Here is a 16,558-nt window from a genome sequence, read left to right on the forward strand (position 1 = left end):
CGGCGAGTCAGACTGTGATGATATGCAGTTAGTTAGCACAACTCGCCATGTCCGGTCGATCACTCGGCATTGCATCAATTTCCGTTTCACAAATTGAGACAGTTGAAAGCAAAACATTTACAATGAAAGATGGGAAAGACAAATTTTAAACGAACACAACACAAACTTGACGAACGTACATAATGTAACACTTGATAACGGCGATGATGTAGACGAAATCGACAATTTACCAACAGAAAATTGCGCGAATAATTCCCAGATTTTAAACTGTTTAATAAAAATTGAAACTTTTTCAAATGAGCACGACAATAAAACACTGACATTTATATTTTTACATTTTGAATTCTTTTGTGATAAATGTATATTAAAACGTTAGCAATCATTACACACGTATGCATAGTTAGTGAATACAAGGGAAGCAACTCTCATTCTTGTCAACATTCTGCATTCCGGACTCTGTGCAAACCGGCCAATTTCTTTGGAACCACACATAGCCGGTTTAGACAGATTATACTGTACTTTCAATTTGACCCCCCCCCCCCCCAAACAAAAAGATATGTTGGATACAAATAGATTATCTGTATTGAAAAGGTAAATTAAAATGAACAACATGCTGTAATCAATCTAATAAATCTCATAAAGTCTCATAAAGAAATCAAAAGTATTTTAAGGCAAACACAGACCCCGGGTCATACCAGCAGTGTTCGAAATTATGCCAGTGACTCTATGCCATAACATGATATTAACAAGATGACATAGACTTCATTGAATTGGCATAGATTGCAACATTGAAAAAAAACAAAAAAACCCACAAATTTAAAACATTATTATTTACATCAAATGTACTTAGAAAACATATTTTCTTTCCATTTCCATAACAATATCTTCCTTTCCTCATAATGTTTATAAGACATCGACTTTTGGGATAATTACTCTTTTGCTTTAAATCTATAGAAAATTGGCATAGACAATTTGGTCTATCCCAATTACAATTGGCATAGACCGGTGTCATTTGACATACACTCGGTCTATGGTTTAATTTCGAACACTGTACCAGAGGTGGGATCTCAGGGGAATTGTCCTTATATACATGTAATAAGCATGGAGCACTTCATCTACTACAGAAAAGACATATAGCTACTTGGACGCAATATTCAACCTAGACATGTGATCATGTGTCCTTATAAAAATATTGATTTCAACACACCGCCCCCTCATCATCATTATAAGCAATTAGCATTAAATATTTACGAAAACAGAACTTTGGGTTTGCATGCAAGATCAATGTCTACAAAATGTTTTAATAAATAATTCAATCAAAAACAAGGTCAGGATGGGATAGAAGACTTAGCAGGCCATAAAAGTCCTCAGAACCAATGAAAGGTGGATATGAAAATATTTAAAATTCAAACTGCAAATTGAAATGTTAAATATAAGTGTATACATAGCCCAGAAAACTGATACTTGTCAATGCACATGAGGGATTTATTTCTGTATTATCAAGGATTAAGCAGAAAGTGGAAATCAAGTAAACATTTATCAAATATTTAGAAACCCTTAATGGAGACACTTGATTTTAGTTTTGACACTTTGATATTCAATTTTGGGTACACAAAAGTTAGTGATGTTCAGTCCATATTCTGCCCTTCATATTAACCTTTGAACTATTTTGCTAGAGGATAGGGGTCATGTGATGAGTGGATGGGTGTATGATGGAGGAGGGGGGGAGGGGTGAATGTCAGGTGTAAAAGGAAGGGAGAAAATGCACCGGACCAGACCAGGATTCGAACCCAGTCCCCCTGAATCTCTAGTCAGGTGCTCTACCAACTGAGCTATCTGGCCACCGGTTATCGAACCCGGCTGACCGTTACATTCCTCCCTCCTTAAATGTCTTCACACATGATGCCATCAACCCAGGATCTTTATCCTCTGGCAGGCACTTTCACCTGTCAGTTCCAGGGGCTGGTCTCTGGCACCAAATGTAACAGGAAGGGAGAAAATTCATCGGACCAGACCAGGATTCAAACCCGGGCCCCCTGAATCTCTAGTCAGGTGCTCTACGAACTGAGCTAACTGGCCACCGGCGATCGAACCCAGCTGGTCCAATGCATTTTCTCCCTTCCTGTTACATTTGGTGCCGTAGACCAGCCCCTGGAACTGACAGGTGAAAATGCCTGCCAGGGGATAAAGATCCTGGGTTGATGTCTTCATGTGTGAAGACATCTAAGGAGGGAGGAATGTAGCGGTCAGCCGGGTTCAATCACCGGTGGCCTGGGATAGCTCAGTTGGTAGAGCACCTGACTAGAGATTCAGGGAGCCCGGGTTCGAATCCTGGTCTGGTCCATTGCATTTTGTCCCTTCCTGTTACAAATGTCCTATACCAGTAATGCACAATCTTTTTGCTTCCAGAACTCTCTATAAAAAAATAATTTCAGATCCATGGATATATAGTCATCAGACTTAAATTTATTATCATAAAATGACATCTTTAGATATCCATTTCAAATTGTGCAATATTGCCCATCAATCCCACAGAATATACACCGCATGCTCTTTGCCAGCACATGAATGGAAGGACATGTATAATAGTGTAAAAAGGAGAATTACATATCAAAGGTGTTAATTTCCAATGGGGATAACAAACTAAATAATTACACTTTGGCTGGAAATTATGATATATTTAAAATCAATTTGTCCCGTAAGTTAATTTTTAAATCTTATTTCTAAAGAAATTAGCTCTTTCATTAGCTGGACTACATTTGTCGATTGCCAGTTGCACCCCCACCCACCCCTCTGCTAATCACATGGAGGTGGCAATAAAAAACTTGTGCTTGCTTTTTAAGCAAAAATATGCCTTCCCCCTCATATCTGTATGTTTATTAAGTCCCTAAATATAAACATGTCTGTCAACACTTTATACCAATCCAATATAACAGAAGTTTATAACATTTAATTACTATAATGTTCCCAAACATCACATCCACGCAGTTATATAGACTGAGTACCAGAAATTCCAAAAAACTTTGTTTTACTGACAAAATAACCATAGTGTATGGCACAATTAGATTCAGCAGTGATCATCTCTGTCAAGTTTCATCCAATTCAATTTAATAACTGAAAACAGAAACTGAATTCACAAACAAAAATGACATACCGAAAAATCGTTAAACATTGACCTATCTTCTAAATTTGCTTTTATGTAAAACCCCAAAGGTGTTTTGTATATAGTCAACAGTATACACTTGGAACTGTACAAGAAACCGTGTTAACAAAACTTTGTAATGGACAGACTTACAGAACAGAAACAAATAATGTATCCACTTTTCCAAGAGGAGGTCAGACATAAATTTACAAATGAGCAGGATTGTCATGTGTTACATTGCATATTCCTCCCATAATCCTGTGGGGATCCGGGTTAGAATAGGTCCTCAGTACCCATTGTTTGTTGTAGAAGGTGACTAAATGGGGTGGTCTTTCAGATGAGACAGCGAAAACCGAGGTCCAATGTCACAGCAGGTGTGGCACGATAAAGATCCCTCCTTGCTCAAAGGTCATATTTAGCGCCGAGCATAGGCCGAAATTTTGCAGCCCTTCACCGGCAGTGGTGACGTCTCCATATGAGTGAAGTATTCTCGAGAGGGACGTTAAACAACAATCAATCAATCAATATTCCTCCCATTAATTACATGTGATTACGTACGTTTGTATTTTCCCCTTAAGGTATTCCATGTATAATGAAAGGATAATGAACAGTTTTGAAGGATTTAGATCAACATAAATGTTTATTGTTAAATAATGATGAAAGTGAAGCAGATGAAATTCACATGACTGGTAAATGATTAGAAGCTGACCTTTTTGCACTTTAGACTTTTTGGAAGAGTTGTCTGCCCTTTGTAAAATCAAGAAAAATCTAATTTTCTAAAAATGTGTGTGGTCAATGATTAATTTTATTTCATATTTTCACTAAGAGAAAGTGTTTGTAACTTTCTACCAAGAGATTTGTGTGAAAATATAATTTCTTTTTAAAATATTGTAATAAAACATGCTTTTCCCATATACTTCAATGTTAAATCCTAGGTGAAATAAATCAAGCAGTAAACAAAATTTTGAAAATTCCTACGGTGGATTATTTTTATTTGATGAACCCTTCAAAATGATACCATGATTACAAAAATTCCACCATCCATTTATTAGATATGAAATATGGTCATTACACATTGAATACCTTAATAGATACTTTGCTCTGTGCATGGTCACATTAGTACCCCCCCCCCCCCTCATTTACATGTATCACACATACATTGTGAGTATTGTTATAATGGTATACATAACTGTACCATTTAGACTAGGCAGTCCATCCTTATCAAGTACCAAATACCAGTATCAGATATCAAAGCTACATATTAATATTTACATGTACCGTACATTATATTGTATTGCGCCTGGGTGATTTTTTATACTGGGTACCTACCCAATAGTTGCCCTGCGGCCAGTTTCGTCTGCATGGCTCCCAGCTTGGTACTAAATAATTTTTTGACCGTTTCCTGCGAGGAATGGCCTTCGTTTCCCCCTTCATTACTTTTGTTAGGGATGCTAAGCTTTTTCACCAGTTTTCCAAAACTGGTCATTTTCTATGTCCTTAATAAAATTAAGTACAGAAAACCTGATAAATCTCAATAGATTTTTTTTTAAAATACTAAAAAATTAATGTTTTTAATGAATCAATCTTATTAATATAATTTTTCTACAACACATTTAAATAAAATATTTGAAAATTCTTATCAACTTCCTTTAGATGCAAGACCTTAAAACTTTCAGCTAAATTATATTTTAAAGTTCATATGATATTGAATTTTAATTACGATAAAAACAAATTCCAGTAGAAAACAGATTTTTAAAAAAATTTCTTTAGAAAACAGAATTTACCAAACAAATTCCATACCGTGCTCACTCGACCCCCTGTTTATTTCCTGACATCACACACAAACCTCCCAATCTCAAACAAATACATTTCCTCTTGTAGCAACTAAATTTCAAAAGTTTTTAAAACACAGTATCTAATACCCTTCTTGAAGCAGTCCGCTGTTTGGTCACTAGAAGTGTTGTTTAAAAAGCGGCACTCGTCGACAAAAGAAAATCTGCTCCGGACAAAATGTGTGAAAAATCACATTCAAACGTAACAGGTCACTTTATAAAGTAATGTACTCCATTTTAACCATGAAATGATCAAACAAAACTAATGAAGCTATAACATAATCCAACAGGAAAAGTTAAAAGCACTAAACACTTGAGGTGGGGGTCTTTCCTTTAAGGGGGAAGTGTGTTAATTACTGATTTTATTTGACTGAACTAAAAAAAAAAAAATCAAACAATAATTTCCAGTATATTTCACAATTTACTGTTACATGTAAACACTGAAAAATCGAACACTTCGGATACTTGTGTGAAATACAATCTGCCCTTTTAGGAGTTATTAAACTACCTGATTGTACATAAATAATGAAATTAACTGTCCGTGAATATATTCAGCCTTGAGAAAGTCAATAGATTTACATTACAACCCCAGTATCCTGAAAATCCACTCGGGAATCAAAGTTCCTACAGGTTTATAGTCATTTGTTAAGGTAAGTTTGTTATACAAGCTCTCATTTTTTGGTGTCGAAAGTTTTTGTTGCCTTACCATTTCAATGACAGAAAAAAAAATAAGGTTTATATAAACATTTGTTATTAATATTTGTGTTAAAAAACCTATTTATGAAAAGACTCTGAATGACACAAAATTAAATTACAAATTATTATCTTTCCGTACAAAAAATTATTTCTATATAATAAAATAAATGCTATATATTCAATGAAACCGAAATCTTTGTTTCAATAAAATCTTAAACTAAATTTTGATTTTATCAATGACTATACATGGTTAAAGTTACCATACAAAAAAAATTCTTGTAATATAGCACATTTTTATAACCAAATAAAATTTTCAGATTAAGAGCTATCATAACTTTATAAATCAAATCGATTATCTTTGATCACATGATCACATATCCTTGTAATAATAATTTCAAGCATTATATTCTGTACATGTATTTATCACACACAGTTCATTTTCTACAGAGATATTATTTATTCTTTAGATCCAGATTTTTCCAGCTAAATATATCATGTAACAATCATACATGTATTTATCACACACAGTTCATTTTCTACAGAGATACTATTTATTCTTTAGATTCCGATTTTTCCAACTAAATATATCGTGTAACAATCATACATGTAAATTACAATCAGTGTAAACATCACCTATTAGGTGCATAAATACAGTCACTTCACAAAATGGTTTTAGACATCAGCTGATTACTTTGATGGTCACTTGCTGACCAGCGAAACTTTCCAAGGGGTCACTCACTCACTGTGGACTTAAAAGGTGCAGGTCGACACAGGAGCAAAAATAAGCCATTTATATCATTACGTATCAATAGCAACTCAATGATTATATGCATTAGTTGAAGCCCGGCAATAGAAGGAATGCTATAGCATAAAATTTTGTTTACAATTATGATGTACAGAAAAAAAGGTTGATATATTAAGATGATAAAATAATTATCATTGTAAAAGGAAAGAAGAATTTTTATGACTAGACTGGGAATCAAACCCCAGACCCCTGTATTACTAGTCAGCTAGGTGCTCTAACCCGACTGAGCTACCCAAGCTGATATCCACGGTCCGTATAGCTCTATAGCAATTATAAATTCTTCCCTCCATGGTCCATTCAACCCTAAAGCAATTATAAATTCCTCCCTCCCGATATCCACGGTCCATATAATAACCCTATAGCTATTACACATTCCTCCCTCCTGATATCCATGGTCCGTATAACCCTATAGCTATTATATAATCCTCCCTCCTTATATTGTCTTCACCTTTGAAGACACACAAGCCAGATTCTTTTGCCCCTGGCAGGACTTTCATATTGTGCCCAAACTAGTGCATTGTACTGTTCCTTATAAAATTTCAAGTAATGTCTATATAGTACTTTCAATTGTATAATGGTAGATTGTAGTTCTTGCAAACATTATTAGAACAAGCGCAAAAAATTATTGATATGTAAAATCGATCTCTCACATCTCAGGGATGATGATTATATACATAATGTGTATTTAAAATACAGTTAACTCCTTACATCATCTTATAATTAATCACTGTGTGTGACAACATTAAATGTGTGGGGACTGTCTGAAACATAACAGCAATATTGCTGTTACCGGTATGTTTCATATCCCCCCCCCCCCCCCCACCTCCTCCCCCACAAACTATAACAAAAACTCACCCTTAAGAGCTGACATGATCTCCGGCTGCTAGTATTCTCAGATGAATACTTCCAATATCATTAAATTATCCACAAAAACAAATCTTCAGAGGAAAAAAAAAAAAATAACGAGTTTGTCCTTCCGTTTTGTCAAAGATTGACTCTTTCATTTGTCTCCAAGCTTCTACAGAGATCATTATCTTGTAACCATTTAAAATGAAACAACAGAGTTATCTCCCTTCCAATCAATTAATTAATGCTCCACAGAATGCAACCAGGAGACCCATCAGATAACACTGTATATCGACACACTGTATATATATAAACACACATATTGAACAGCATTTAATACTCAGGGAAGAAGAATTCAACATTAATGGTATGTACGCATAGCTTGATGCATTTTTCAAATTTTCTTTGAAATTAATATTTTTCGTATCATTTTCTTATGTTGATTTCACTAATGTAGTCTGAATGAGATCTACATAGATGAAAGTAGGAATTTATAAAATTGCTTAGTATCATTGTTGTCTGGTCATCCGCTAGAGGTCATATTTCACATCAAAATTACAAATACGAATGTGGTGAATTTGAAGATATAGAGGTGTTAATAGCCTTATTGGAATATTAGGGGCTGTGACCGGAAACCTCAGAAATCAGAGAAAAACACCTAACCCTACCTGGAAAAATATCATTTTCTGTCACTCAGATCAAACCCAGAGTGTATCATATTTTTTCAAAAATTGAGCCAATCAGAGGATTTCCTCTGAAATTGGAGGAAAACTCACATTCCTGGGTACTATAAGCTAACTTATGAGACGGGGGGGGGGGGGGGGGGGGGGGGGGGGGGGAACTCATCTGTATAGTCATTGTGTACTAAACTCTTTAGTTAGCATTGTCAGAAGACAGCTTTGATTAATTAGAACATTTTATATCTCTCCATTTTTAAATGTTTCCAACCAATTCAAGGAACAGCCATTTTAAAGCTACCCATCATTTCACCCCCAGAGTACAAATTACTATATATAAGCCTGTACTCAAAACACTTACTCAGTCGAGTCAGAACCTGCAATGTGTGAACTGACCCACGTAGCTTCCTCATTGCCTGACTGATGGAGGCTTTTCTCTCCACCAGAGGGAGCTTCACTGTCTTTTTTGGTCCCGTTAGACCAGTATCACGGTCACTAGACACTCCATCTTGTTTGTCCTTCAGACCCTGTAATGTTCTTGGTGAATTCATCCTTGTTCCAACTTCTGAATTTATCACAGGTCTAGAGGTCGGAGTTGAAAATTTTACCAGTTTGGTACTCATTTCTGGTTTAACATTAGGTTTTTCCATAGAAAAATTAATGTATTTCTGAATTTTGGGAACAAATTCAGAACTTTTCAGACATCCTCGAGAATCATTAAAATAAAAAAAATATATAAAAACTTTTGAATCAATAAGCTTTTAACACTATTCCATACAGTTTCCACTATTCCTCTTAATTCTGTGGGCTAATTTCTGGCTTAAACTCTGACTTTGTCATTCAAACACATTTTCTTTGAACTGGAAAAACACAACCAGCTCCACACCGACACAACCGAACCTGAGGCCCCGAACTCACACACTGACAAACATTCACTAACACGAAATCCAAATTAGGCAATATGTTCCCCAAACATCATCTGAATTTAGTCGCAATCAGAAATCAGCAATCAATATCATAACGACCTTTGCTAATTAGGAAACTTGTACTGATGCTCAGATTCTTGTGATCCAGTTAAGCTCTTGATTGTCCCTCAGAGAATATGTCAAAGCTTTGTGACGACATTAACACTGGATTCTAATACAGAGTTTGATCGTTAGTCCTCAGGATATAATCAGAGTGTACACCCAGTCATTCAAGTCCAAGTTTGCTAATTTGATTGGAGAAGGGTTATTCCTCTGGCAATGTGTTGCTCAGTGACAGCAGCTCTGTAATATTATCTCATTCTTCCCAATAAATCATCATATTTAAAACAAAACTGAAGATTAAACATTCCTCAGTCATCCAATCCACTGTTTGTTAATTTATCCATGCAGGTGATGATTTTTCTTATTTTTTGTTCGTATATATATTTTCATTTTTTTTTTTTTTATTTATTTGTTTATATGAGACACAGGCATTCAGTTTGCAAAGGGCCTAGCTCACACAGACAATTTAACAGAACTAAAAATGTATTCGTCCATCCATCTTCGATATCTTATACGAAAATACAGAAACTTTCCTTTCTTCAATCGGAGCAATGGTCACATTAAATAAAGACACAGCATACTATCATTCTTCCTCCGCCATCCATTTAAAAAAATAAATCACTTAAAACAAAAATTCACAAAAGCAAAAGTCGAGAATTGATTTTAAATTCCGATCTACAGCTCTGCTTAAAAATGAGTCTCTTCATCAAAATTGAAATGCACAAAGACATCAATAAGGGAAATAAGTCTCTAGTGCATTAACCTCCTTAATCACATTAAAAACATCCATTCAAGTTACAGTAATATCCAACACATAATTTTTATCCACTTTCTCTAAAAACTCAAACTCATGTCTTATTTCTTTCTCCATTCTGCAAAAGGTGTGTTGTATAAAAGTAAATTCTTATCTGACTTTTATGAATATAAAGTCCCCTCTCTACCAAAATCTTATCAAACATATTCATAAACACTGTTGTGTGTAGAACATTATTGTAGAATATTCATTAATTTTTCTCCCCCATGTATCTGTAGATAGGGAATCACAAACTTTCCGCCCAACACTTAATACCGTCAATACAAAATGTAATAAAAAAAATTCATATCGATCTTTGAATCCCTAGAATATTAATCTACAGAGACCTTAAACCTGTGATATACAATCGTATGAATATTCCTACATGAAATAGGAGCCACTTAACACCTTAATTTTATTACTCCCCGAGATAAAGTCCTATTTCACTCCTTAATTTTCTCATTCATGTCCCTCTTCATTCGTCTGATTTATGCCAAAACCATGATAAGATTGCGGACCTTCATCTAATGGCTCAATATAACACAACATAACTCATCCACACAGCTCTTCTACAAAGCCCATTACATAGTAACTCAAGGGGTGGTTTTATCCAAGTACCATATATTGCAAATCTTGGACGGAAACTAACATGAAATTCTGTATCATGTGACTGGAAATGACCTTTACCTTGCATTCATTCCATCATAGTGGCAAGTTGACCTTTGACCTGAAACAATGCCTTAAACTCTATCTGACAATATCAATTGTCTCCTTGCATAAGTTAAATATTACCAGCAGTAATTAGGACCACATTTAAAGTACCACCCCTGATTTCAGTGTTATAAATTTGAGACACCTGCACCCCTGATTTCAGTGTTATAAATGAAGCACCGGCATCCCTGATTTCAGTGTTATAAATTTGAGGCACTGGCCTGCACCCCTGATTTCAGTTATAAATTTGACTCAGGGGGGGGGGGGGGGTGAATATCGACTTGGCTCCCTGTGGATTTCTGTCAGATCAGTTCTAATTTCGTACAACACATGTACATGTGTATTCCTAGGATGTTATATTTTAAAATATGCAAAATCCACTCACTGGCTGTGAAATCCTGTTAATTATACATGTACTGATTTCACAAAGTTATAAAAACTTCCTACTTATATTTACTGGGTATCTAATTTACACTTGGTATTCTTAGCAATTTATATAACATGCATAACAACATAATTACTCAAAATTGCTCATAACTGCACAATCTTTAATGATGAAATAAAAAGCTGAATTTGTGAATGCATTTCATAGGCTGGTTCACTACGGTATGTGCACTATTAAATGGATTCATTTAACTACCGAGGTCTGCTTTTATAGAGTCTTTTACAAATGAGAGAGAGAGACTTAATAATCATCCAATACAAATTAAAAACCTTTGCTAAGCTCTATCAATCTTTTAATCACATCAAGTGATCTTTCAAGTTTGTGGAAAAAAACACGAAAAACTCCAGTCATACAACGCATGGCTGAAATGATTTCTGTAAGAGCCGTCTTGCCAACCAATTGCTGTCAGATTTAAATGCCCGCCCATCTACTTCATTGTCGCTCAGATCGCAGTACTTACAGGTATATATAGGTATGATAACCCTTCGTCAAACATCACTTCACCTCCGCTTTTTGTCTCCGACTTGTCAGTAAGTACCTGTGTAGTTTAATTGTATGTCAAAATTTTATACAGTGTACTCCAAAAGTCTTTTCATGTTTAAATCTTTCACCCCCCTCTTTCTCTCTTTCTCTTCCCTCTCTCTCTCTCTCTTTCTCCTCCCCTTTCTTTTTCTCTCTTTTCTCTCTCTCTCTCTTCTTTCTCTCTCTCTCCGGCCCTCTCTTTCCTCCTTCAATCATTATCAAATATTGTGGGTTTTCCCCTAAATTTTGATAATTATGTTTTCCAATAGTCCATCATGGAATTTTATTGATATATATTTCTCCCCTCTCTCTACCTGTATGTCTTCCCTCCTGAGATGTTGGATATTTGGATAGTGGTTAGATATAATCACTATCTAACAATTACTGTTCTATGGTTGAATCAGTTTTTACTAAATCAAATAATTATGTATAATTTATATAATTTTCTGTTGATGAATGATATGAAATTGTATAATTGTTCAGTGGGATACCAAAAAAAAAAAGAAAGAACCCCCCCCCCCCCCAACCCCCCCCCCCCCCCCCCCGTTTTATATGTGGATAGTTCTGCAATCTCGATCTATTATTTAGCTAAAAATTCAGAATATTTTCATGCATGATTTCCCGATATTCATCATTAATTTAAAAGCAAGGAAATTTTTTGAGAAGAATATGCATTCGAGATGAAATACATGGTAATGTGAAACATAAATGTTTATGAGTTTAAATTCCCTTGCACTAAATTATTTAAACATAAACATAATTAAGATTTAGATTAGTATGTATTAATTAACATTATATTTATATTACACATCAGATTTTCCTCTATGAACCAACCAATGAGAGATATGTGATGTACCAGTTCTGGAGTGGAATCTTAACCCTCCATGCTGAAACTGCATGATCAGAAAGGGCCACATTAAGTGTAACATTAAATATTGGGTTAATAAAAGACTATAACACTCTTTATTTGAACATAAATTGATAATGAAATCTAAGAGGTCCCTAATTCTTTTCTTCAGTAAATGCCAATCAAGATTTAGACGGAGGTGTAATTTTAAATAGGTACTACATTAATGAAAACTCATTAAAGACAACGAAATTGCAAAAAAATTCAAAATCTGTAATTATACTCAGGAAGATAAAAAGAACTGTATAAGTAATTTAAAAAATGTCATGTGCACATAATTTGCTAATTAAAAATCTTTTTTCATATATAATGTATAATATATTTTCCATTTTTTCTCTCACTGGTTTCCCTCCAGTGTTCGTCAGAATATTTAAACCAACATGCCACCAGACAAGACGAAAAGAGTTATCCTTCCTGCACATCAATACTGAACAGTTGGTCAAATCCAACATACATGTACCATGCAGTTTGTAATGGAGGAATTAAAGATCGAATTAAATGTCACTGTGTTTCATCAGTGCAAATTTTACAATGTAAGAATATAACTGCCTATCTTTTGCCAATAAAGGAGTTTAAAATACAATTTAATCACAGTCCCATTTTTTTTTTTAAAGAGTAATACTAGCTGTCATTTTGGTGTTGGAAATTTTTGCTGTAAAATTGTGATTCAATACTACTTAGACAAGAATAAGGTTTGATAAACTTAATATAATGTTATTATTATTTGTGTTAGAAAGGGCTTTGAATGACAAAAATTGATTTCTGTATAATATGTTACCGTATTGTGTTACATGATTCGATAGAATCAAAATCTTTATTTTGATATAAATCTTAAACTTAATTTTAAGTTTATTGATGATTATGCCATTGGGTACATTTACATATAAAACTATCATCATTTTTTACAACAAAATAAAATTTTCAAATGAGCTGATATTTTTTAAAAGCCTTTTCATGTGTTTCTATAAGCATTCGAAGCAGAAATTATTTCTTACTAAATATTCAATAAATTGTTGAAATTCCTCAAAACAAAGCCTGTGCCAAGCCTGTACTAATTTTCATTAATCTTTTCATTTAATTAAATCAAAATTAAGTCATATTTACTAATTGTTACCAAAATTACTAAACAGCTTTACATTATATATATATATAATCTCCACTAACAGCATCCTGCAATGTTGCTATTGTCCAACTGTTCACACTGAGTTTCTTTTGTTTTGTGTATAGCAACAAAAGCTAAAATATTAATTATCACCTGGAAATAAGTAATTCATTGCAGAGAAAATCTAAACTTCCTAGCATCATAAAATCATTGAACAGAATGAATAAATTCATTGTCGCATACCACAAGAAGCATGTGTGGGTAATCGATGATAACATAATTATATAGATTGAAAATTCAATTGACAGCTATTAAGACCCTTTTAACAGGACCTGACAAAGTCTCATTCAAGTAAGAGTAACTGAAAAAAAAAAATTGCATTAAATTCATGCATGGGTCTTTTAGCTTAATATTTTTTGCTCTTTCCTGATTCATTATTCAGTTTGTGTTTTTAGCTCCCTCTACATATCTCAGTCAAAACATTACTAAAAATCAATAGCAGATTGTATCATATGTGTCATATTTACTAAAACCAAGAAACAGACAACCCGGGTCATTCCTGTGTCCAAAAAAAAAAAAAATAACTGTCAGACACGCTTTTTTTTTAAAGGATGTTCTTATATTGTAACTGCAGACGAAAAAAATGGATTGTGTATACTTAAGCTTCTGTTTTATATTACTTATGCACAATATTATTCCTTTTAACACCTTTGTCCCACTTTAAATCACCTCTCCATCATCACCATTTAGTGGACCTTTGGTGCCACATTGAAAGTTACAGGACCAAAGCTATTTTTATCAGACATGTCCAAAGGTCCGACAAACATTTGGAAACACTGCTGTCAGAATACCCTGAAGATGGCAAACCGAGCTTATTATAACAGAGGTATTACTAACCCATTCCTTGGATCATTGAGAGATTAAAGTCATCTAACTGCCCCACCCCCTCCCAATATCAAATTTAAAGATTAAAGTACTGCAATACTGTGAAGCACAGGTATAAATTATTATATTAGGATCCACCACCAGTAATTCAGGGACTGACAAATTGATTTTTTAAGCACTTGCCCACCATATATTTAAAGAAAGTAACATTTTTGTGTTAGTTGTCTTTCGTTTGCCTGGTGGCTATTCCCCGCATGATTCACTCTCCATGTATAACACCAAACCATCTAGAACTCGAGCAGCATAACAAAACTATCAAGTTGCTCCACTGTAACATTGACATCTTCAAGAATTCATTTGTGCCAGCTGCCATCAAAGACAACCACACATCGTGAACAACAAATCATGAATTAAGCTGCTTTAGCAGCTAGAAGTTATTAATAATATCTATTTCTGTGCACTCACTCACCCTGGATAACCTTTGCTCAGTTTCCAGTAACCAATACAGATACTGCTGAATATTCATTATCTCAGTTAATAGTGTACACTGGCTCTCTATAATGGTCACAGTAAATCAAAGATGTACGGACATTGATTAATGCGTGTTGTGACTAATGGTCACAGTAAATCAAAGGTGTACGGAAATTGATTTAATTTCAATTTCATAAGATGTTTGAGACAATTAGTGCACACATCATCATTTTAAAAAAGTTAACTGTTCGTACACGAGCAAGTTCCCTATAAATTACTTAACCTTAGGAGAAATTCGGGTTTGTCGCACAAGGTGCTGGACATTTTGGAATTTGTCAGTCCCCGTGGATCTATCTACTACTTTTGGTAAATTTGCTTGGTATTTCTAATCATAGACCCATAATGAAATCATTACACTTGCAACCACAACCGTACTCTATAGTAATTGTGTATTGTGATTCTTCAGACACACCAGATATATGTAAACAACTTCATTAAAAGACGTAATCTAAATGATACACATAAAATACTTAAATGTTCTTACGAAACGTGAAAAATACTGTGATTGGTGGGCGTGACGTAGTATATAACTCTGACTGTTCTGTGAGAGAACTCATTGTTTATGCTTAGTGAATCTTAAATGTGACAATGACTTTAGTACAGTGTTGACACTAACCGCCAGATTTTGGGCGATCTCGCTTGGCTTTCGATGCCGCTGGATTTTTGCTCATGTCTGCTACTGACTCAGGCTATTAGATACTTTCTTCTTAAGTGTTGCGTGCTGTGAATTTTGGTCGGTGCTCGATCAATTTCTATCCGCCATATTGTTATCCTGGCAACAACTAATCTTTCATTTTTTGCAGATCGAGCCCGATGTGAATTACGACAAGACTTACCCAAACCCCCTGAGCCACAAGAGCTGGAGCCCTGCGACCTTCGACCCTCCATGCCGAATTTCTCAGATGCCGCCGACAAACTATATTTTGTTGATTTTTAGACTAAATAAAATAATGTAATCCCAGTCAGCTTCATTGCATGCTTTTGTTTGCATGAACATGCACTCACAGAAATACAGGGGCAGGGACTCTAATCAGCACAAGTTACAAATTTTTTTTTTAAAAAGTATACGAGATGTTGTACTCAGGTCATGGATAGTCCTAACCACACCAGGGAGTATTGATGCATTTAAAAATGGTTCTTTTGCCCCTCGAAAGTAACCCAAAACGGCCTAAACTGAATTTTGTTTGTGTATTCTTTTTTAAACCTTTAATGTATGTTTAATATATCCCCGATCGGGGAAAAATATATCATAAACCTCATGGTATTGTTAGTACAACGGCAGTTTTAAGTGGAAATCAAACATTTCATTGGAGATTAAAGATTATATTTCAGTTCAGACTTTATTGGCCGACCCCTCCCCCTTTTATCATAATGGGTATATAGACCGACTGGTCACGAAAGCATACATACTGCTGAGAACTGCCCCCATCCTCATCCGGGCAATGGCGGACATCCCTCGGTTACTCTTCCCAGACATGACGGTCTGCAAAATAAAATTTTGATATTCATGTATAATTTTCTTCCCCCTCTCCCTAGCTCCCCCCCCCCCCCTCTCTCCGGTTTTATATAGGCTGTGTAAATTCCTTCGATGGGCCGATGGTGTAAAATTGTCCAGAGAGAGAGAGAGAGAGAGAGA

The 16,558-nt window shown here is 34.8% G+C and overlaps 1 protein-coding gene and 1 long non-coding RNA gene across 8 annotated transcripts in view; one reads left to right on the plus strand and one right to left on the minus strand.

Annotated features, from left to right (window-relative positions):
- Window positions 1–16,558, minus strand: part of LOC125662132 (MYCBP-associated protein-like) — a 71,378-nt gene that overhangs the window by 53,875 nt on the left and 945 nt on the right. For 2 of the 6 annotated variants that reach the window (XM_056146080.1, XM_056146078.1), the window contains exon 1: window positions 15,539–15,721. In XM_056146080.1, the coding sequence (XP_056002055.1) occupies window positions 15,539–15,593 (55 nt within the window). In that variant the 5' untranslated portion in view covers window positions 15,594–15,721. Of the gene's footprint in view, window positions 1–7,330; window positions 7,539–8,359; window positions 12,911–15,538; window positions 15,722–16,332; window positions 16,406–16,558 lie in introns of those variants that run through there. The other 4 variants (XM_056146073.1, XM_056146072.1, XM_056146077.1 and 1 more) reach the window with 3 other exon arrangements.
- LOC125662139 (uncharacterized) lies at window positions 7,638–15,883 on the plus strand. 2 transcript variants are annotated; one of them, XR_008797571.1, is made up of 2 exons: window positions 7,638–7,688; window positions 15,726–15,883. It is a non-coding gene; the product is annotated as an uncharacterized LOC125662139 (long non-coding RNA). The 2 variants fall into 2 exon arrangements; XR_008797570.1 differs by lacking the exon at window positions 7,638–7,688 and adding an exon at window positions 11,367–11,505.

The sequence above is a fragment of the Ostrea edulis genome, chromosome 8 (assembly GCF_947568905.1).
Source record: "Ostrea edulis chromosome 8, xbOstEdul1.1, whole genome shotgun sequence".
Taxonomy (NCBI): Eukaryota; Metazoa; Mollusca; class Bivalvia; order Ostreida; family Ostreidae; genus Ostrea; species Ostrea edulis.